The sequence below is a fragment of the Dunckerocampus dactyliophorus genome, chromosome 13 (assembly GCF_027744805.1).
Source record: "Dunckerocampus dactyliophorus isolate RoL2022-P2 chromosome 13, RoL_Ddac_1.1, whole genome shotgun sequence".
NCBI classification, from domain to species: domain Eukaryota; kingdom Metazoa; phylum Chordata; class Actinopteri; order Syngnathiformes; family Syngnathidae; genus Dunckerocampus; species Dunckerocampus dactyliophorus.
In genome coordinates, this window is record NC_072831.1 from 29,491,949 (window position 1) to 29,515,204 (window position 23,256).

At 43.5% G+C, this 23,256-nt stretch overlaps 1 protein-coding gene across 2 annotated transcripts; it reads left to right on the forward strand.

The window, feature by feature from the left end:
• Positions 1-654: 654 nt before the first annotated feature.
• asxl2 (ASXL transcriptional regulator 2) lies at positions 655-22,985 on the forward strand. Of its 2 annotated transcripts, none has more exons than XM_054795580.1 (12): positions 655-824; positions 3,557-3,639; positions 6,556-6,664; positions 6,724-6,865; positions 11,369-11,493; positions 12,196-12,316; positions 13,003-13,062; positions 13,149-13,309; positions 13,381-13,477; positions 15,094-15,199; positions 15,281-15,938; positions 17,857-22,985. In XM_054795580.1, exons 1-12 carry the CDS (start codon positions 768-770, stop codon positions 19,384-19,386), a joined length of 3,249 nt encoding a protein of 1,082 aa, XP_054651555.1. In that variant the 5' UTR covers positions 655-767; the 3' UTR covers positions 19,387-22,985. The 2 variants fall into 2 exon arrangements, with proteins under 2 accessions (XP_054651555.1, XP_054651556.1); XM_054795581.1 differs by having other exon boundaries at positions 6,727-6,865.
• The last annotated feature ends 271 nt before the right edge of the window (positions 22,986-23,256 follow it).

The following is a 23,256-nucleotide window of genomic DNA, read 5'->3' on the forward strand; positions in this document are numbered from 1 at the left end:
AACATTTATACTACATTATACTACTATAGTTGGACTTGGCGTTCAAACAGTACCGTGAAAGCAACCGAGATATGGGAGTCGTTCAAAACTGAATCGAGAATCACGGGAAGTCGTCTCCGTTCACTCGCTCACTTACTCACCGTCACCGCGAGTTAAATTAAACAAGGAAAGCCATTAACATGTCTCCACTTGTGCAGCTGTTGTCGTGGTAAAAGCAACAGTTCCGGTTGCCCTCTAGTCAACTCTGCCTTCCTTTCCTACCCGAGCTGCGTCGAAGACCCGACAAAACGAACGATTTAACTCGCTCAGCCGGCAAGTTTCACACTGACTCAAGGGTGCAAGCTTTTTCACTTGTGCGAGTCTCTGCCACAGATCAGTGGTCTCTGCCCATGCGCTCTCTGAGGGCTGTCGTGACCCGGGAACGCGATTCACTTCAGAACTGACACAAAAGAACTCTACTCAGTAAACGGAATAAAGTTTCCCCGTCACTGGAAAGGAGTCACATAGCCCTTTTTCACTGCAGCGGGCTTTGGTGTTTGTGCTAGCCCAAGCTTGTTGACCGACAAACGTTAGAAAGTCACGCGAGAGTTCGACGCGATGCGTGTGCTGTAGCGTGACGTCACGTTGCCTTGGCGGCGCTCACGTGACCTCTCTTACAGCAAAAGAAAAAAAATCCAATATGGCGGACAGAATGAGGCCTAATCGGCGACCGAGGCGACATTTTTACTAACAGACGAGCGAGGCTTTTGACAAGCACGACGGCCGCCATGAGGGAGAAGCAGAAGAAAAAGAAGGGGAGGACGTGGGCGGAAGCCGCGAAGACGGTACCAAGCAAGGCGTCACTGAGCTGGCTGCCCTCTCTGTAGCTCTACGCTCGACCGAGCCCACTTGGGTCGTGTGACAGTTGTTATTTAAGAGTTCACCGCCTCCTTGGATGGAGTGTTACTTACCTCAGAAGTCATGTTAGCTACCAAATAAAGTTCTTATTGTACCTAAACGCGCTCTTTCGAGACGTATTTTGTCAACAAGTGTAAAGCAACATAGCAATGGGAGCCAAGCTAGCATAGCATGCTAGCACCTGCACTGTAAAGAAGTTATTTTGCTAACGCTTGCCGCTAAAACGCGATGACACTCCCCAAAACGCTGTATATTGTTATTTTAGTGCAGATATTGTTATTAAAATGCATACCGTGGTGTTGCGAAACGACACTGACATGTGAACATTGCTGACGTTACGTTTGTATAAGAGCAGTAGAAAAATTGCATGAATATACATTTTGCACTGTTGGATGTTAAGGAGGTTCTAAGTAGAGCTTCAAAATGCGAAAAGAAGAAATGGGAGTGAGACAAAAAAATGAGTAAGCAATTTATTGCAAACAAGCATTGACCTGAAATAGACTGTTCATCAGCTAATCAAAAGTTTAAGAGCACGGCCTTTAAAAGGCAAAATGTTGGCAAAAATGTGTATTGAGTGTGATTTAATGTCAGGTATTCACACTGTCATGATCCCTTGATGGCAAAGGCAAAAAAGATTTCTTTTTCAACAGGACAACGCTGCACTTCACAAAAGGACTTCTTCCAGCGGAATAAGCTCACTCCCTGTGTGTTCCCCTGATCTAAATCTTATGGAGAACATTTGGGGATGGATGGCAAGGGAAGTTTACAAAAATGGACATCAGTTCCAGACAGTGGATGCCCTGCGTGAAGCCATCTTCACCAGCTGGAGCGACATTCCCACTAGCCTCCTGGAAACACTGGTTTCACTGTGGTCGTTCTGATCACAACCTCGTCCATCTCGTCACAGACTACACTCCAGTAGTGAATAGACAACCCCCTGTGAAGAGGCCTGTGAAGCAGTGGTCTGAGGAGAGCAGTGCTAGGCTCAGAGACTGCTTCCAGACAACAGACTGGGAAGCGCTCTGTAGTCCCCATGGCAGTGACGTTGACAGCATGACACACTGCATCACAGACTATATAAACTTCTGTGTGGAGAACACTGTGCCCTCCAAGTTGGTGCGGTGTTTTCCCAACAACAAACCCTGGGTGACCTCTGAGATCAAGGCCCTGCTGAACAAGAAGAAGAGGGTCTTCAACTCGGGGGACAAGGAGGATCTGTGCAGAGTCCAGAGGGAACTCCGGCACAAGATCAGGAAGGGGAAGGACTGCTACAGGAGGAAACTGGAGAAGCGGCTGGAGGAGAATAATGCCAGGGAAGTCTGGAGAGGCCTGCAGACCATCACAGGCCATGGCAAAGGAGTGGGGAGAGACCAAGCCAGTGGGGACAAGATCTGGGCAGATGAACTCAATCTGTTTTTTAACAGATTTGAGTCTCACTTTACACCGGTGAACATCCAGGGAGCGGACATAGAGTTGGTAGACAGCTACAAATTCCTGGGTGTTCACCTTAACAACAAGCTGGACTGGTCCGTCAACACCCACGCCCTCTACAAGAAGGGCCAGAGTCGCCTCCACCTGCTGAGGAGACTGAGGTCCTTTGGTGTGTGCAGGACTCTTTTACGGACCTTTTATGACTCTGTGGTGGCCTCAGCCATCTTCTATGCTGTGGGCTGCTGGAGAGGGGGCAGCACGGACAGGGACAGGAGCAGGATAAATAGACTGATCAGGCGAGCTAGCTCTGTCCTGGACGGTCCTCTGGACTCCGTGGAGGAAGTGGGGGAGAGAAGGATGTTGGCTAAGCTGACATCCATCATGAACAACACCTCTCACCCGCTACATGACACTGTTGTTTCCCTGGGCAGCTCTTTCAGCACCAGACTGTTACACCCACGGTGTAAGAAGGAGAGGTTCCGCAGGTCCTTCATACCGACCGCTGTCAGGCTCTACAACACCTGCACCACCTGAACCATGTTGTAGACACTGTTCTCTTTACTTGTCTTGCTGCTGTAACAAGTAAATTTCCCCGCTGTGGGATAAATAAAGTACATACATACATACACACTGGCACCAAGCACGCCCAAACCCATTTTTCACCTCATTAACAAGAATGGTGAAGATACTCATTACTCACTCCTTTTTTTCAACATTTTATTTCTATTTGGGGGGGGGGGGGGGTTAGCTGGTCTTAAACTTTTGATCAGCCGGTGAACAGCCTATTTCACTTTTGTGCTTTCTTGCAATAAATGTTTTGTCTCACTCCATTTCTTTTTTTTTTTTCATTTTGAATCTCCTTAAGATCCAACAGTGAAAAATGAAAAATTCTTGCAATTTTTTCAACTGGTGTTAAAATTCTGATCAGGAGTGTATTACTGTTGTAAACAATGCACTTTAAATATGATCTTGTGTGGCACATTGGGACTATTACAGTTATTGCAATCTAATATAATGTAACCACGTCCAGAAAATTGTAGCTATTATGTGAGCGGTGAAAGGGCTAATAATGCTCACGTATTCATTTATTTCAGTGTTTATTACTGTGGTAGTTGCAATGGTGCAGAGCTGCATAGCATCATTATAATGCTGGTGTTATTTTAAATAATGATCAGTTGCTTTTGAAAAATTGCATTTGCTCTTGTGAATACTTTTTTTGTTGTTGCAGGTCCTGGAGAAATACCCCAACACGCCCATGAGCCATAAAGAAATCCTGCAGGTGATCCAAAGAGAACGACTTAAGGAAATAAGGTGAAACAACATGTCCGTGTAGAGTATGTATCAGCTTGTGCTGTTGTCACCGAAGCTTTCTCTGTAACTGATTTCCTTTAAACTTGTTCACGTCATCCTTGAATGCTTTTCTAATTGTTTCATTTTTTTTCTTTTTTTGGTTTTGTTGTCACTGTTTTCATCCAGAAGGTAAGAACACATTAGTCCCCCACCACCCTCTCAGCCCACACATATGTAAAAAACTCACTTTTTGCATGTTACTAACGCTCACGTGTCGTTTGTTCAATTCTGTCGTGCATAAAGACGATATTAAGAAACATTGCTTTTTCCTCATAAACAAATCATCAATGATTGTGTTAGCGCTTGTAGCAGCTACTTAATATTCACGGAAACAAAAAGCTGTGTGTTGATTTGCTTTTTTTTTTTGTATGTCGCAAAAATATGCCTACAGCAACACACGCTGCATTTTGAGAAGAGCGATTCAAGATTCAAGATTCAAGAGAGTTTTATTGTCATGTGCATGGTAAAACAGCAGTTATACCATGCAATGAAAATCTTATTCTGTTCATTCTCCCAAGAAAAGAAAGAAAACACAAGAAAGAATAAGAACATAAGAAACATAAACACATAAACATATATACCAATAAATTAAGCAACAACAACAGAAGAGACATTAATACAGATATAAATAAATAAATAAAGTGCTATGAGTGTGTGCATGTGTTGCGTGCGGCGTGTGCGAGTGCTTCGTTGAGAAGCTTGATGGCCTGTGGGTAAAAGCTGTTTGCCAGCCTTGTGGTCCTGGACTTGAAACTCCTGTAGCGTCTGCCTGACGGTAGGAGTGTGAATAATGAGTGTTGTGGATGTGTGCTGTCCTTGATGAGGTTGTGTGTTTTGCGTAGGACTCTAGTTTTATAAATGTCTTGCAGTGAGGGGAGGGCTGCCCCAACAATGTTCTGTGAGGTCTTGATCACCCGCTGGAGTGCCTTCCTATCACGTGTTGTACAGTTACCGTACCAAACAGTGATGGAGGCGGTAAGGACACTTTCCATAGTGCATCTGTAGAAGCAACTCAGGATTGTGGTGGACATGGCAAATTTCCTCAGTCTTCTCAGGAAGTACAGTCTCCTTTGGGACTTCTTCAGAATTTGTTGGGTGTTGTGAGACCAGGTGAGGTCCTCGCTGATGTGTGTGCCAAGGAACTTGAAGGTTTTCACCCTCTCAACCTCAGTCTCATCAATAAACAGGGGTCTATGCGGCTCCTTTTCCCTTGTTCTTGGGTCGATGATCATCTCTTTAGTGTTATCTGTATTGAGAAGGAGATTGTTATCACGACACCAAGCTATGAGGTCCGCCACCTCTCTTCTGTATGATGTTTCAACACCACCAGTGATCAGTCCGATGACTGTAGTGTCATCCGCAAATTTAATGATGCTGGTGTTGTTCTGGGAGGCCACGCAATCGTAGGTGAAGAGCGTGTAGAGGAGCGGACTCAGCACACACCCCTGTGGGGTCCCAGTGCTCACAATTCTTGAGCTGGATGTGCGGTTGTGGATACGCGCTTTCATGTCGGAGCCACCAGAAGTCTCTTCGCTGGATTTGTCGCTAGTTGCTTTTTGGAAAAAGAGTATGGAGAGGGGCTACTATTGTGGCCGTAAACCATGCCAAAATAAAAGTCAACTCTGAACCTGTGACGTTACTACGTCCGCCCGCCACTCTGCTTTCCTAGCATCAAAACACATTTACAGCACCACATTACATTTTCCCTTAATTTGTCTACTATATTGGGCAATAGAAGCGTAAAGGTGACTATAAGGGTGTTATTTCATTCCTAAAGCCTCTAATAATGTTAAAATCTGTATTTAGAAGGTCGGAAAGAGGTTTTCTATGTCCTAAGTGTCTTATTTTCTCTTGTTATGTCTACTGTATTGGTAATAGAAATGTGAAAGTGACTATGGGGTGTTATTTAATCTCTAGAGGGCTCTAATAATGTTAAAAAAACATATTTGGAAGGTAGTTAAACAGGCTTTCTATGCTCTAACTAAGAAAATATTTCATTTATAAAGAAGGGACCCTGCTTTGCGGAAATTCACTCCACGGCTCTGTCTTGACTGTGATGTAAAAAAACGCCAGACAATAATTATTTTGTATTTGTTTTGCTTTTCATGTTTGTTTTTTTTTTTTTTTTACTTTTTTGTCTCTCCTACAATGTTATTCCTCTCCCCTGCAGCATCCATTACAATTACATGCAAATGCGTCATGACAAATTATGCAAATTAGTAGGGGTGCCACAAGGTCTCACGAGATTGAAGCGTGACAAGATTTCTCATTGTCTCATGGTCACTAGGCTTTTCTAAATATGGTTTTTAACATTATTAGAGCCCTGCAGATGTGAAATAACACCCCTATTACACTGCTGTTATTCATTGTTTACACCACATTGCAACACTTATGCTTCAGGGACGAGAGACGGCCGCTAGCCAGTGAGCTAGCAAGATAACCAATTAGCCTCAAATGTATTTCTTTTAAGCTTAAGAAGCCAAAAACGTATCACTTCCTTACGTAATGGGAGGAGAACTGTTTTTCACTGTCATCATGTTGAACATGCCATGGCTGACTTCATGACGATGCAGTGTTAAGGTACTGTAATGTCTCAATGTTTTGTGTCACTACTGCCGCCGAGTGAGCAGAATACGACATATCACTTGTATTTCTATATGTTTTGACTTATAACAGACAGTAGTCTACCACCAAACAGCTATTATTGATTAATTTCTGAAAAAGCGCGATATAGCGAAGGAGCGATAATTGAATCGTGGTATTGCAAGGGACAACTGTATTGTTGTTTTCAGTGGTGCAATAGACTTCATGTCAATAATCAAAACTGCACCAGTGTTTGCGATTCACGCATGATGTGTAATTCACTCTCGTCCTCAGCGGAACGTCGCCGTTGGCATGCCTGAACGCAATGTTGCACACAAACTCCCGTGGGGAGGAGGGGATGTTCTACAAGGTTCCGGGCAGGATGGGCGTGTACACGTTAAAGGTCAGTTGGACAAAAATGGTGGGCAACGGACCTGCCGCAACCTGCTTTGTCTTCCCTAGAAGGACATCTCCGATGTGGCAAAGGAGCTGACTGAGGAGGGGTCTGACGACAGCAGTGACAACCTCTCCGACTCCCGAAGCACGGAAAACAGCAACAACAGCGCTTATCGGGAAGGCCAGAGAAGAAAGTGGATGCGAGGAGGTATGGCCCACCGTCTGCATGCAATTTTACTACATTTTCTTATTTAGGTGCACAAAAGTAGATAATGGAAAGTAGAGCCACCGACGGTCCAAAGAGGAAACTCTATTTGCTGTTAATGACCCCCGACCACTTCCTCATTATGCACTGTGCAAGTAACCTCACTAAACAGCTGTGTGGCTGAGCTGCACAATTTGTTGTATTTATGGTACTGTGTTAGAAACTGCAAGTTTGCCATCGAAACAGATGCCGTCATGGAGCTGAAATACCACCGAAAGAGAGACAGTGGCGTGAAAACGTGTTTGCCCTCTTCCTGATTCCTTATTTCTTTGCATGTTTGTCACACTTAAATGTTTCAGATCATCAAACAAACGTAAATATGAGTCAATGACAACACAACTGTACACTTTATGCAGTTTTTAAATGAAACTTTTTATTATTAAGGGAGAAAAAACATCCAAACCTACATGGCCCTGTGTGAAAAAGTGATTGCCCCCCTGTTAAAACATGAGATGAATTGAGATCTATCAATCTAGAAAAGGTTATAAAGCCATTTCTAAAGCTGTGGAACTCCAGCCAACCACAGTGAGAGCCACTACCCACAAATGGCGAAAACACGGAACAGTGGTGAACCTTCCCAGGAGTGGCCGGCCAACCAAAACGACCCCAAAAGCGCAGCAACGACTCATCCGAGAGGTCACAAAAGACCCCACAATAACATCCAAAGAACTGCAGGCCTCACTTGCCTCAGTTAAGGTCAGTGTTCATGACTCCACCATAAGAAGGATGCTGGGCAAAAACGGCCTGCATGGCAGAGTTCCAAGACCAAAACCACTACTGAATAAAAACAACATTAAGGCTCGTCTCACTTTTGCCAGAAAACATCTTGATGATCCCCAACACCTTTGGGAAAATACTCAAAAGTTGAACTTTTTGGAATGTGTCCCATTACATCTGGCGTAAATGTAGAAAAAGAACATCATACCAACAGTAAAATGTGGTGGTAGTGTGATGGTCTGGGGCTGTTTTGCTGCTTCAGGACTTGGAAGACTTGCTGTGATAAATGGAACCATGAAGGGTTCTGCAGCAGGACAATGATCCAAAACACACCAGCAAGTCCACCTCTGAATGGCTGAAGACTTTGGAGTGGTCTAGTCCAAGTCCTGACCTGAATCCTATTCAGATTCTGTGGTATGACCTTCACAAGGAAAAGCCTCCAATGTGGCTGAATGACAGCAATTGTGCAAAATTCCTCCCCAGCGCTGGAAGAGACTCATTGCAAGTTATCACAAACGCTTGATTTCAGTTGTTTTTCTCCCTTAATAATAAAAAGTTTCATTTAAAAACTGCAATTTGTGTTGAGTTGTGTTGTCATTGACTGATATTTACATTTGTTAGATGATCTGAAACATTGCAAAAAAAAAAAAAGAAATCAGGAAAGGAGCAAACACTTTTTCACATCACTGTAATTGCAGCTCTAAAATTTTGAAATATCTTTATTGAAAAGAGAAAAAAAGTCAATTCAAAACAGTCATCTTTAAACCACATAATGTAACACAATGAAAGGGGAACATATGTATTTAAAATAAATAACCGATTTTTTTTTTTTTTTTTAAGTAATAAATAAATAAATAGTTGGTCTCCATGCAGTCTACTGTGGCTAATCCTGCAACTCAAGTCACAACACAACAAATACTTTATTAGTAAAAAAAAAAAAAAAAAAGAAACTTTATTATTTCATAGTGGCAGGTCACACCAGTCTACAAACTTCCGTTTCCGGGTCATGTGATTGTTGTTAGCAACTGAGACGTTAAGTGTTTGTTGCTTGTTCAGTGGAGAGTAAACGCTTTACAGTGCTCCCTGATTTATTGCGGGGGACAGGTTCCCTAAATAGCCCACAATAATTGAAATTCGCGAAGTAGCCAACTTTACTGTTATACAACTTTAATTGTTATATATGATTTAAAGTTGTAAAACCCATCACCATACTTTTTTTTTTTTTTTACACTTTTCTCAGACAGGCATTAATATTTTCTCACATTTCTCTCTTGTTTAAACACTCTCAAAGTTCAAATTACTCGTTAGAATCTACTAGGTTAGACACAAGAAATGATGAAGTGACTCACGCATAATTCACCCCTTTGACCATGCCTCGTGCTGGCGCTGCTCGGCTGTAGCGCTTTTGTATTGTTGTTAAAACATATTGCTCCTGATGTAGTATTTTACTCCTCCCCGTTGTCCTCCACGAACAGAAGATTCATTTACGGTATTTCATACCAAACTGAAGGACAAAGTTCAACAATCACGATAAAGCAGTATCCAAAGTATAAAAATATGTACAACTAACGATAAAGCCTCATTTTCAAGGAAATTGCCACTCGCAGTGACGGGTTGTCACCGCTGCGCCGTGTGGGGATTGCAACACCAATAAAAAAGAAATCTTCAAGATTTAACGCTCTTAATTAGGCCTGTCACCATAATGGATATCGATTTATCAAACGATTAAAAAAAAACAAAACAGGATAATAACTATGATCCCTGGATAGATTGCCTTTACGTGCATGCGCGTCTGCTCCATGTGTTATTCTCTCTGTGGCACACAGGCTGGATGACAGGAGGGTTCACTCTGCTTGTGTCTGTGTGCATTGGCTCCATATGAAATGAACACAGAAGAGAGCGAGCATCTTCCCATTTATTTAGCCTCTTTGTCCCAGTAGTGGAGGCGGGGCTACGTACACGGAGTGCGAGCAGTTAGCTAGCAGACGCGAATATGAATGAAGGCACGAAAGTAATCGTTTCTAAGCCGGATGCCACAGTTCCAGTGTGGATGTGAAGCAAAGCCTTCTTCCCGACAGTCAACGCTTATTGAGGCGTTTGATCGGCGGAGTAAATATTAAACGAAATATCGCGAAATGGTACGCGTTCACAGTGTCGCTCGCTACATTGCAAAAGAAATGCAACCTTTCATGCGGTTGAAAAGCCAACAGTAGGAATTGCCTGGGAGATATCAGCACACTGCGTTTTAGCTCACTGTCTTGGCTGTTTTTATCCACCCATTGCGTTGCTGTGTGTAGTTCTTTTGACACCATGAGTAGGATTGGTCTGTGACGTTGTGAGTGTTCTAGTAGGCGGCTTCTGTGCCTCCGGTACACGATGCTTAAGTGCCAAATGTCACATGACAAAATGATCACTGAATAATAATAAACCAAATGACAATATGGTTAAAAAAAAAAGGTCGAAATGATCGATTATCGTCGATATATTTTAGCACAATTATCAACCAGCAAAATTTAGGGTGACAGGCCTACTCTTAATGCACCAAATAATCATCAAACGTACTTATTTGTTCATATGATTCACTCAAAGCAATGAAAACTTCATGATCTGTCTCCTTTCTGCTTCATTCTCCTTGCGCTGTGAGGCGTTCAGGCACACTCGTAATTGTGAGTGTTAAGCGCTAATTGTTTTTCCTTTTTATTCACATACCCCCTTGAAAATTGGTGTACCCCTGACGATACACGTACCCTACTTTGGGAACCTAGGGGCTCCATGATATGAAAAAGGGAACCATAAAATCACCTTCATTTAGACACAAACATATTTGACTTACTTTTTCAAGAGAACATACTGTATATCACTGGTGAAACTTACAGAGGACGAGACGCCTTCTTTAAAGAGACTTTGGATGTGAGAGTACATAGTTTGATGGCGTTCTAGCAGCGGGGCTCCAACTGACAGAGCACTGCTGAGAGAGGCTAGTCGTATAGTCTGATAAATTCAGTTACTTTTCAGGTTATTTGCTTTAGACTTCTGACTGTACGCACATACGGGCCAGTGTTGCCCAGCGTTTTGGCTACATTGGCTGCCGTTTCACTGATGATCACACCGTGAGCCTCAAAAACTCACAACTCACTTTCACAAACAGCAGGTGAGTTCCACATGGCAGACATTTTTGTTTTCGGTTTGGCATGCCCGCGCAGTGTGAAGGAAAGCGGGCGGGAGAGGCTCACTACAGGCCGCATGCTGCAGGAGTACAAGTCAGATGTGATCGGCTTTTGTGATCGTTGTTGAAAGGCATTTATCGTCGTATGCCGATATGCTTTTTCAGGAGAATGGACTGATATGGGGGATGACATCAAGGAAACAGCGTGACATCCCTGCAGTATCGTTGCCGTTGTGTCGGTGACCTCACCTTTGAGACGTTCTCAAAGAAGCAGTCCAATATGTCAGAATACCAGATGACAGTTTCAGAATGAGCTGCACATTTTGCAAAGGAACACAAAGTCTCAAACAAAGAAAAAAACACGCCTGCAGAGATTGTTCCTCACAATCGTCCAACTGACCGCATTTACTTGAGTTGCATTGTTGCAAAGTAATCCCATCTGCCTCCATTGTGCTCGGTGGCAGTTCCAGTTTCATCACAACAAAAAGAGCGACGCGTTACAGTGGGCGCACCGCCCTCAGGAAGTGTATTTTGTAACATCTGTCTTTTGTGCATCCTAATAGTTCCCTCCAAGCTGCAGTCTCAGCCGCCGTCGTCGCCTCCCCAGCCTCGGTGCTCGTCGCCTTCCGTGCCCGCTGCCAAGCTCATCTCACCCTCGCAGAAGCACAGCAAGAAAGCGCTCAAACAGGTAGGGCTCAAACTCGCGCACTTCTGCTTGTGGAAAAAGTATCTATTTTGCAACAAAGATGTTTGAGAAGCGCAAGTGAGGAGACTCACGCTGTCATGTACAAAGTGCACCGCTATGACTCAGCTGGGGTTGTTTTATGACTATTGCTGTCGTTTGTCTGTGACAAGAACAACCCTTTTTATTCTGTGTGCGAACATTACCACACCTGTCAAGGCATATTACAAGTCTCAACCATATTCCTATTATTTAGAGGACTATGTGCATATATTCCATTGGTCACATGGACACCTGTCCTCTGTGTGGCACAAATACAATTAAATAGAAAACAGCATCCATGTCCTCGTAATCCCCCCGATCAGCATTTTCCTCTGCTGTCTGCTGCTTTTTTGTGTGTGTGTGTGTGTGTGTGTGTGTGTGTGTGTGTGTGTGTGTGTGTGTGTGTGCGCGCGCGCGTTTCATAATGAAGTTTCACTCCAGGGCGCACATCGTAATTCAGTCCATCTGTGCCGCCGAGGAGATTTCAGCTTCCAACTTGTGTGATTGGTGCTGGCGTTACGCAAGCCTTTGTCATTGTCATTTAGCTGTTAGTTAAGTGGGCAGAGTGGCTGGAGGGAGTGATTCATTGTTGGAGAACAGCGGGTTACGTACACGCTTTCACACATTTTTTTTTTCCTACATCGGTTTTGTTTTTTTGATTTGTAGGCCTTGAAGCAACAGCAACAGAGGAACCAGCGCAGACAGGGGGTGATGCCAACCACCTCCAGTTCCAGACTGCTTCTGAAGACTATCAAAGATATGGCTGACAATATCACTGCCAAAACTGGTGAGTAGTACTTGTATATGCGTATGCTGTGCATACAACACGTGGCACAGTGAGCCTGCCCTCAAAGAATACATATAATGCGGTCAGAACAAGAATGCTTGTTCTGGAGCTCATTTTTTGTAGTTTCCTTCTCAGTAGGACGCTTGTGTACTCTTGTCACTGTAGGAACTACAAATCTATCCATTTGGCGTCTTATACACTCCTGAGTTTTTATTTAAGAGCACTTGAAAAATGTTAAGGAATGTACATTTTGTACTATTGGATCTTATGGAGGTTCTAAGTAGAACTTCAAAAGGCAAAAAGATGAAATGGGAGTGAGACAAAAAAATATTTGTATTGCAACCAAGCATTAAAGTGAAATAGGCTAAGAAGACCCCCTACTATACAGAGTTTGCTGTACCATTGTAATGTGTTTAGGAGAAAGGGCCAATATTTAGCGGCATATCTCTCTGTGGGGGTTCAAATTCATTTGTCTTTTAGGCCTTAAGAGTGTTTTTTTTTTTTTTTTTTTAATGGCGCTTCTGTGACAGGAATGTATGTTTGTTTGGTTCATAACCCTTTCATGATGGTGACAGTTTGATCCAACATCAGGCAAATTTTATTTCCATGATTGGAAATCATGAAAAAATGTTTAGTTGGTGATGGATACAGGCCTAAAAGAATCTCATTTTTCTTCCTCTCTCAAGATCTTTGCCTGCCTGTCGTACCAAGGAAAGCTTCCCAGAGGTCAAGTCGTCTCAGTGCAGGTAAAGCTGAAGCCCGTCAACCTTCATTTTATTGGTGTTTTGTTTTTGGTATAGTAAATTTGCTGTCTGTTTATTTTGCTCTACAGGGCACCTGAAACGCAACAAGTGTAAAATAGACGTCGAGACGCCGGACTCCATTTTGGTCAACACCAACCTGCGGGCGATCATCAACAAGCACACCTTCTCCGTCCTGCCGCCAGACTGCCAGCAGAAGCTGCTGCGACTTCTCCCTGAAGTTGACCAGCAGGTGGTGCCGCCAGTGCCCGCACCCGTTTCCTATCCAAAGTGTGATACTGATACCCGTGTCTCCTTTGCCAGGCCTGCGTGGACGGCCTACTCAAGGTGACCAGCTCTGCCTTAAACAACGAGTTCTTCACGTCAGCAGCGCAGGCGTGGAAGGAACGGCTGGCGGAGGGTCGGTACCGAGAGTCATGGTGGCGACAGAAGTCGCTTAAGTCCACCCCGACAACCTGTCTGTGGACCAGCTCATCAAGTCCCAGTCCACCGTGTTCTTATTGCTAGAAAGTACCCGCTTAAGTTGTCGTTGACATAAAATGTGTTATTATTATTATTCCTAAAAAGTGCCCGCTTAAGTCAACATAGACATGCACGGTCAGCAATTTTTGTCAACATAATATGTGGTCTCCCGATTACTTAATGGCGTCGTCGACATGCTCGGTCGACCACTCTTGTCACGTAACACGTAAAATGTGTTATTATTACTAAAAAGTGCCCGCTCGAGTTGCCGTCGACATGCAAGGTCAACCGCTTGTGTCGACATAAAATGTGGACTTCATGTTACTGAAAAAGAGCCTGCTTAAGTTGTCGTCGATATGCTCGGGCGACCACTTGTCACGTCAAACACGTAACATGTCAAATGTTATTGTTGTTATTATTAAGTTGTTATTGACATGCACGCATTTGTCGGCCAAAAATGTGTTCTTATTACTAGACAGTGCACACTTAAGGCAATGTCGACATGCACGGCCGACCACATTTAGTCGACCAAAAATGTGTTCTTATTCCTAAAAAAATCGTCGACATGCACGGTCAACTGCTTGTGTCGACATAAAATGGGTTCTGGCTATTAAAAATTTGTCGAGATGCACAGTCAACCCCTTTTGTTGACATAAAATGTGGTTTTATTATTACTGAAAAAGTACGCACTTAAGTCGTCGTCAACATGCACGTTGGATCGCTTATGCCGACATAAACTGTGTTGTTATTATTGCTAAAAAGTGCCTGCTTCAGTCGGCGTCAACATGCGGCGTCAAGCGCTTGTGTCGACATAAAATGTATTCTTGTTATTACTAAAAAATACCAGCTTAGGTCGTCGTCAACATGCATGTTCGATCGCTTTTGCTGACATAAAATGTGTTGTTATTGCTAAAAAGCGCACGCTTAAGTTGCCGTTGACATGGGTGGTCAACTACTTTAAAGACATAAAATGTGTTCTTTTTACGGAAAAGTGCCCACTTAAGTTGTTGTTGACATGCACGGTCAACCACTTGTTTTTATTATTATTGTATATTATTATTATTGTTGGTATTATTGCAAAAAAGTGCCCGCTTCAGTCGGCGTCAACATGCGGCCTCAACCGCTTGTGTAGACATAAAATGTGTTCATTTTACAAAAAAGTGCTCGCTTAAGTTGTCGTCAACATGTGCGGTTGTCAGCTTTTGTCGACATAAAATGTCTTCTTTTGACACAAAAAGTTGTCCACATGCACGGTCGACCGCTTGTGTTGACATTAAATGTGTTCTTGTTACAAAAAAAAAGTCATCCACATGCATGATCGACCGCTTGTGTCGACATAAAATGTGTTGATGTTACCAAAAATTGCCGGCTTAAGTCACTGTCGACGTGGACGGTTGACTGCTTTAACAACATAAAATGTGTTGTTTTGACTAAAAAGTGCCCCCTTCAGTTGTTGTTGACATGCACGGTCAACCGCTTATGTCGACTTGAGTCAGCCAGTCTGAGGGTTCCCCTATTGTGTTTTTTTCACTGAAGGCTCTTTTCTCCCTGCAGGTGAATTCACTCCTGAGCTGCAGCTGCGAATGCGCCAGGAGATTGAGAAGGAAAAGAAGGTCGAGCACTGGAAGGAGGCCTTCTTTGAAAGCTACTATGGTGAAAAGTAGGTTGAAAATCTGGGCGATATCTCCTTTCATATTTTCTAAAAAAAAAAAAAAAAGACTCCTGAAATCTTTCTGTGTAGTTCTGGACTAAGCTTTGAGGAATCCAAAGAGCTGACCAAGGTGGATCTGAAATGGGAGACGGAGCCAGTGGTGGCCGTTAAAGCTTCGGAGGAAATGAAAGCCGCTAAGAACCGCAACCGGACTGACGGTGTGCCGCCAAAATCAACGCCGGCGCCAGCACAGACGCAGTTACCGAAACCGTCCCTCCCCATCCTGGAGCCCATGAAGACCAGGCGCTCCCAGTACACCGAGGATCGCAAGATGCATGCGGCTCTTCAGTCTGCTCCAACCTACGCATCGCCACCCCCGGTGCCCGAGAAGCAGAATGAACACGTCCCCGCGGCGACACGGACTGAGCAGAGCCAGAAAGACAATAAACCAGACCTCCCTCGGTCTCCTGCCAGGACGAGCCCGCTGCTGGAGGTGAAAGAGAATGAGCCGGGGTCTGCGGTTAAGCCTCCTGAGGAGATGAAGCCCGAGCCTGATGGGACCCCCGAGGAGCAAAAAAGAAAGTCTCCTGGTGTGAGGGAGGACGAGGTGATGCCAGAGAAAAGACCACGCTTGTCCTCAGTTTCCTCGGTGGCGTCTTCTGTTTCCTCAGTGTCTCCCCCGGTGTCGTCCATTCCGAGCCCCGCTACGCCCACGTCTACTGGCAAGCCTAGAGTTCCACCACTCAAGGTAGGAAGATGTTCAGCGGTGGTCTGTTGGCAAGTTGATTTCTTCACCTTCAGTCCACACCTTAAAGGTCCCATATTATGCTATTTTTCAGCAATCTCCAAGAAGCGCTATTGTGTACTTGATCCACATTTTACATACACTCCTGATCAAAATGTTAAGACCAGTTGGAAAATTGCAAGAATTTTTAATATAGAATACATTTTGCACTCTTGGATATTAAGGAGGTTCTAAGTAGAGCTTCAAAATGCAAAAAGAAGAAATGAGAGTGAGATATAAGACATTTTCAGTAAGCAATCATCCTCGGCCCGACTGAAGGTTGTTACTGGTGCCGAGTGCAGTCCAATAACCATCAGACATCTGCCAGAGAAGGCTTTTAAGAAGAAAAAAGGTCTTGTCTCCTTCAACGTTTGGAATTTGCAGGGGCGCACCAAACATGGGACATTGAAAGGTGGAGAAAGTTTTATTCTCGGATGAGAAAAATGTAACCTGATGGCTTCCAACGTTACTGGCATGACAAGGAGATCCCACCTGAGATGTTTTCCACACGGCACAGTGGAGGGGGCGCCATTGTGATCCTTCACTGGAGCTTCAGGTTGTGCAGGGGCGTCAAACAGCAGCCGGCTATGTGGAGATGTTGCAGGTGGCATCCCTCATGACCGAAGGCCCTCGTCTGTGTGGTGATGACTGGCTTTTTCACAAAGGACTTCTTCCAGAGGAATAAGCTCACTATTTCGGTTCCCCTGATCTAAATCCAAGTGAGAACATTTTGGGATGGATGGCAAGGGAAGTTTACAAAAATGGCCATCAGTTCCAGACAGTGGATGCCCTGCGTGAAGTCATCTTCACCACCTGGAGCAACATTCCCACTAGCCTCCTGGAAACACTGGCACCAAGCACGCTCAACCCCATTTTTCACCTCATTAACAACAAAGATGCAGCTACTCATTACTTACTCATTTTTTTCAACATTTATTTTCTATTTTAGGGGGGTTTTAGGTTTTTTAGCTATGGTATTAAACTTTTGATCGCTTTAATGCTTGTTTGCAATTAATTACTCACTCAGACATTTTTTGTGTCGCTCCCGTTTCTTCTTTTTGCATTTTTAAGCTCTACTTAGAACCTCCTTAAGATACAACAGTGCAAAATGTACATTCTTGACATTTTTCAACTGCTCTTAACATTTTGATCAGGAGTGTATACTTGTCCAACGTAGCAGATGCCATATATCACATACAACAATGTAACATTAAGGAGTGGGAAAGGAGGACGCGAACGTTAGCAACATTAGCATAGCTATGTGATGCTAAAGTGCTAACATTACATTTATATTTAACAGCAACATCATGCTAGGTTTGCCTGTTTGCTGAAGAAAAAGTCAAAGGTCAAACTTACAGCTTCCATGTCTGTAGCTGACTGACTGGCTTTATTTTAAGATGTGTTGCGAAGCCTGCTTTTTTACAAAGTGGTGGGAATATTTGTGAGGTCGGCTCAACTAGTGGTCCGGCATCTTGGCCACACAGTCGTCTGTGCGTTTTCTTCGAGTACTCGGGATTCCTCCCATATTCATAGGTTAATTGGAGACTTTCAATTGTCCATAGGTATGAATGAATGAATGTGAGCGTGAATGGTTGGTTGTCTCTTGCCCGAAGTCATCTGGGATAGGCTCCAGCATACCCCCTTGACCCTAATTAGCAAATCCGGCACAGAAAATGGATGGATGGGCTCATGTAGCTAGGGGCGGATCAGAGGCTGGTATCATGTCCACAAGGAAGGAGGGTTTTTTTCTTCATGACATCATGGAAAGTCGCAAGTACGCACGTACATGTTAAGATGCCCAAAGAAGCTACTGCAGCATCGACTCTTAAACTTCTTAGTCTTGATCCTGCAGATCCATCGTCATGCTATTGTTTCTTTGCAGATCCCTGTGTCAAGAATCCTTCCCGTCCCCGTGTCGCCCAGCCACGGGGAACCGAGGACCCCTCTGCCCTCGCCAGCTCGTACAGGTGCTCGCACTTTGGCCGACATCAAGGCCAAAGCTCAGCTGGCGCGGGCACAGCGAGCAGCAGCTGCCGCCGCCTCCAAAGAACCCATTCCTCTGCCGTCCCCGAGTCTCAGTCCAACATCTCCACAAGCCTCAGCCCGTTTAGCGGCTCCTTCTTGCCCACAAGATCCATTTGGGCCACTCAGTCCAAGTCCCTGGAAACAAGACAGTAGTTGTGTTAGCACAGCCAGCGTTCAACCTCAGAAGCCAGCACCATCTGTCCATTCAACCAAGTGTCAGGACAACCTTTCTGGATCAATCCGGACCACCTCGTGTATCCCTGCTAACAACCCACTGGTCACCAGGCTCCTGCAGGGAAAAGAGGTCCCCTTGGAGCAGATCCTCCCAAAACCCCTCACCAAGATGGACGTGAAGATGGCCAACATTCACGCTAGTAAGATGAAGATGTCTTATTCAGGCGTTGATGGTAGAGGTCCTGAGCACCAGCAGCACGGCACCCAAAGCTTCTCCCTCTCTGACCACCCCAGACACCACAGGGAACCTCCCGACAAGGACACTCAGGAGCAGATTCTACAGACGCTCATGGAGAGGAAAGTCCAGCAGAGACAAGCTCCCCAGTCGCTGCACTGCAAAGCCCATCAAGCCACGCACGGGGAGGAGCACCTGAACCGACCCTGGATTTCTGTGGGCTTCCTGGCTCGTAAGAGGACTCCCAGGCCCGCCATGTCGGGACACTACCTCCTCAATGTGTCCACGTACGGCCGGGGGTCGGAGAGCAAACGGTGTCACCAGTCTGTCATCCCAAATGTGTGCGCTGTGAAAAGGGAAAGCGCGGACGGCGAGGCTCAAGAGGAGACGTTGCAGCAGGGAGTGTCTGGAACCAAGAGTGAGGACGCGGAGGGCATCCTGCTTCGCTCCGACATCAAAACCGAGCCAGGATTGGAGGATAGCGCAACCGGTACTGAGAGCAACAGCTCCTACAACCGCAAGCAACTCGAACTCTGCAGTAGCAATCGAGGGAGATCGGAGCCATATCTGCTCCTAAAGGACGCTGGTCACCTGCGCCAGAAGAAGTCCGTCCATCAGGAACCTGCGGCGCCGCATTATGGCGGAACTATCAGCATGTCCATACCTCACGCTTTGAACCACAGCTCCCTGGGGGCCGCTGCCTCTTCCGCGCCCTCCTCGTCAGACGCCGGTAGTGTCATGTCTTTCTCCGTGACGGTCACCACCATACCCGCCGGGAACTCCTTGGACCACGCCGTCCAGAGCCAGACGTCCCACGAGCCGGCCTTCATGGAGGGTGCCGATATGGAGGACAGCATGCAGTCCAAGTGCTACTGCAGGCTGAAGGCCATGATCATGTGCAAAGGATGCGGAGCCTTCTGCCACCATGACTGCATCGGCCCCTCGGAACTCTGCGTCTCCTGTCTGGTGGTACGATGACGCGTCTTCTGAAGACGCCAAGCGGGTCTTTTGCAGGTAGTCGCCTTCCGAATCGTTGCACCTTAGCGACGCCACAGCGCGCCGACAGATCTACACTGGATGCTCTTTTGCTCCAACACGGTTTTGTCCGTAGAAATGTGTTTTTACTCCAATCCGTAGTCTGCCGGATCAAATATGGCAGGGTTTGCACTCGCTAGGATTAGCGTGATATATTTTTTTTAAAGATATATTTGTGTAGTTTTTAACAAGGAGGGGAAAACGAATGTGGCTATTTTTGTAGAAGCTAAAGACTGTTGTGTTTTAGACTATCAGTCAAATTTGACTATCAGGCCTAATAATCCACACAAAAAAGGGGCACTGATGATAATCATAGTTTGGGAAAAAAAAAATATATATATATATATATATATATATATATATTTATATATTTATATATTTATATTTATATATATATAAATAAATATAAATATATATATATATTATATATATTTGGCATTTATGCACGCATAGCAGGGAAGAAGTGCACATACTTTGTATTTATAGTCCAAACGTCTCGAAAAATCATGTATAGTTTTAGAGAGATTTGAAAAGGAATTTTCTAAGGTATACTTTATATATACAAAATAATCAGGGTTGCACATTCGATCATTTTGTGACAAATGAGAAGGTATTTTCCGCACATCAAACAGGGAATCATTTCTATATATCTAAAGATAAAAAAGCAAAGCTCATTTTTGTGTCGTTTCCTGCTGCTTTGTCGATATTATTCCACCATTAGACCACCTTCACACCAATATGGATGTTTGAAAAACACATACTTTTCTATGCCACTCGTCCATGCGCACGGAGATTTGTTCAAAAGCACGTAGAACAGAACGTGACGTTCTCGACTTACTGGGCACACATGCGCCTTTTTATACGCAGAGGCTATTTAAAAAGACCATTCATGATGTTTCCTGGGCTCCATGTAAGTGTGTGCTGACTTGAAAGCTACACGTGCTATATCACGACACCAGGGGTGTCCAAAGTGCCGTCCAGAAGCCATTTACGGCCTGCGGCTGGTTTTTAAATGGCCCGGCCCGAGGCACATTCGAAAAATATAATTGAACTAAGTAAAGTACTGAAGTAATTTTACAATAATAACATCATACTGTTATGAGAAATAGTAACAGCTATCACTTTAGTAGCATTAAGTTGAAATATTAAAGAAAAAATCTGTTTTTTGAAGGTCGTAATGTTATGAGAAACCAACTAAACAAAATGAACTTGTAATTTTTGGAAATGTAGTTTGGAGAAAAAGTGCAAATATTGTGGGAATAAAGCTGGAATTATGAGAAGAAAATGGACAAGAAAGCTGAAATAGCTGGAAATAAAAAAAAAAACAGCTGTAAGAATAAAGTCAAATATGGGAATGAAGTCAAAATATGAAGAGAAAAAAACTTTAGTCTAACAAGAAAAAGTTGCAATTTTATGAGAATAAACTTTAATTTAATTTTAATATAAAAAAATAAGAAAAATAATGTCATTTTAGAAGCATAGAGATGAACTATTAAAGAAAAAATGTTTTATTTTTTTTTAAGTCATAATTTGAGAAACTAACAAAACAAAATAAAGTTGTAATTTTTGGAAAGTTAGATTGGGGGGGAAAGAAAATTTACAAGAGGAAAATTGAAATAGTTGGATCCTTTTTTTTTTTTTAATGGAAAAACATGTCATTTTAAGAGAATAAAGTTCAAATATAAAGAGAACAAATGTGTATTCCAATCAGAAAAGAGTTACAATTTTAATTTAATTTAATTTTAAAAAAAAAAAGTTTATTTATTTATTTATTTTAAGTCATAGTAGTAGTATGCGAAACCAACAAAACAAAATAAAGTTGTAATTTTTGGAAATTAATGTTGGGTGAAAGTTATCATATTATGGGAATAAAATCAAAATATTATAGAAATAAAGTCACGAGAAGAAAAATTACAAGAGGAAAGTTGAGGTATTTGGAAAATTAAAAAAAACTGCAGAAATGGAAAAAGCAGCTGTAATTTTACAAGAATACAGTGAAAATATGAAGACAAAAAAGACGTATTCTAATGAGACAAAAGTGACAGAATACATTTTACAAGAAATAAACCAGAAAAATAAAGTCATTTTAGTAGCATAGAGTTGAAATATTAAAGAATTGTTTGTTCTTGGTTTTTTTGTCATAATTTGAGAAACTAACAAAACAAAATAAAGTTGTATTTTTTGGAATTAGATGGGGGGGGGGAGTTAATATTATGGGAATGAAGCTGAAATGATGAGAAGAAAGTTTACAAGAAGAAAATAGAAATAGTTTGGGGAAAAAATGGAAAGATCTGTAATTTTAGGGGAGACGGCAATAAAGTTGATTTCTGCTTTTTCAGCTCCACGACAAAGCTGAGACGCACTTTTTTCTTGAAATACACATCGCTTCTTAGCATATTTGACAAAAGATCCAAGTGGCAAAGTTGCATCCTTTCATTTTTCAGTCCGTGGCCCTCGCTGTAGGAGAAGGTTTGGACACCCCCGCCTTACATGGACACGCAGATGCGTCATCATGTGCCACCGAGTCGACCGCGTTTGCTTTGTGGGGTTTGTGATGCGCACAACGGTCGGTGAATGTGTTTTTAACACCGGGTGGGGGAGAAACGTGCGCTTTTTCAAAGTATCCGTGTCTGCGTGGTTTCTCACGTTCGTGTGCAAAAAAAAATATATTGAATTTTTGTTCTGTAAAGAAGAGTTTATTTGCAGAAAAAATTGGTGGCTATTTATTGCAAAACAAACAAGTCAAAGCGCAAACGCTTTCGCATAAAATGCTAAGTCGCGATGATGACGACGATTGGCCCCAGCATTCTCCCCCCTCCCGTGCAACCAAATGATTTACAACTTTTTAATATTTCCTGCAGGTGCAATAGAATTTCTTTCCAAATACCAAAGTCACCTTAATTAAAATAAAAAAATAATCTCATTTTAAAATGTCTTACTAATGAATCAAAGTAATATATTTTCATTAATATATTTTAATAAAAAAACATATTTTCTTTTTAAAAACTCAACAGGGTATTGGCTCTTTTTGTTATGAATGAACATATTGGCCTCGTGTTTTTTTGTTTGTTTGGACCAGACAGGCCACCGTAGAGCTTTTATTGTCTTATGCACCCAGGACGCACACATGACATTTGCCTTTGTTGCATAAAATGTCTAAAATTGTCTGACGTGAGCGGATTATTCCGCGTCCACGTCAAAAAAGTGGGAAGTATGGAAGTGCTTTATACGTTTCGGATAGCGAGCGGCGCACACGTTACAGCTACTATTCACCCTCGGGAATAAATCCATTTAGAAATCCTTCTGTGTTGCTGCTGAATGTTTTGGTGCTGTGTGTCTGTCACGATAGCACTCCGGGCGGCACAATCGTTGTTGGGAGTTATTTGTGGTAGGACGAGCGTCGGAAAACAATCGCCAACATCCGAAAGACGGCAGGTGAGGTTGTTTTTGGCGGGTGAATGTGACGTCATTGTCCGCACTTGTAAAGAAAGTGTATTTTATCACAAGGCTACAGACTTTTATGAATAAATCATATAAAAGCATACTGCAATGTCTTCTGCTTTTTCTGTCCACAATAACCATTAGGTGACATTTCCACCTCCCTTGCTGATGTAGCCCGCCCTGTTTCGCACCTGCCCGCACCGGGGCTTGAACACAGGACCTTCGTAATGGGAGGCGAGGGCGCTGACCACGCGACTAAAAGACCTGCCTGTCGGCCGCGCGTTCAGCGCAGCTCTTGAGGCAGAGGGAGTGAGGTTTACCAACGTACACTCGCACAGCCTCACAGGCTGGCATCCGTTACACTGACGTTGT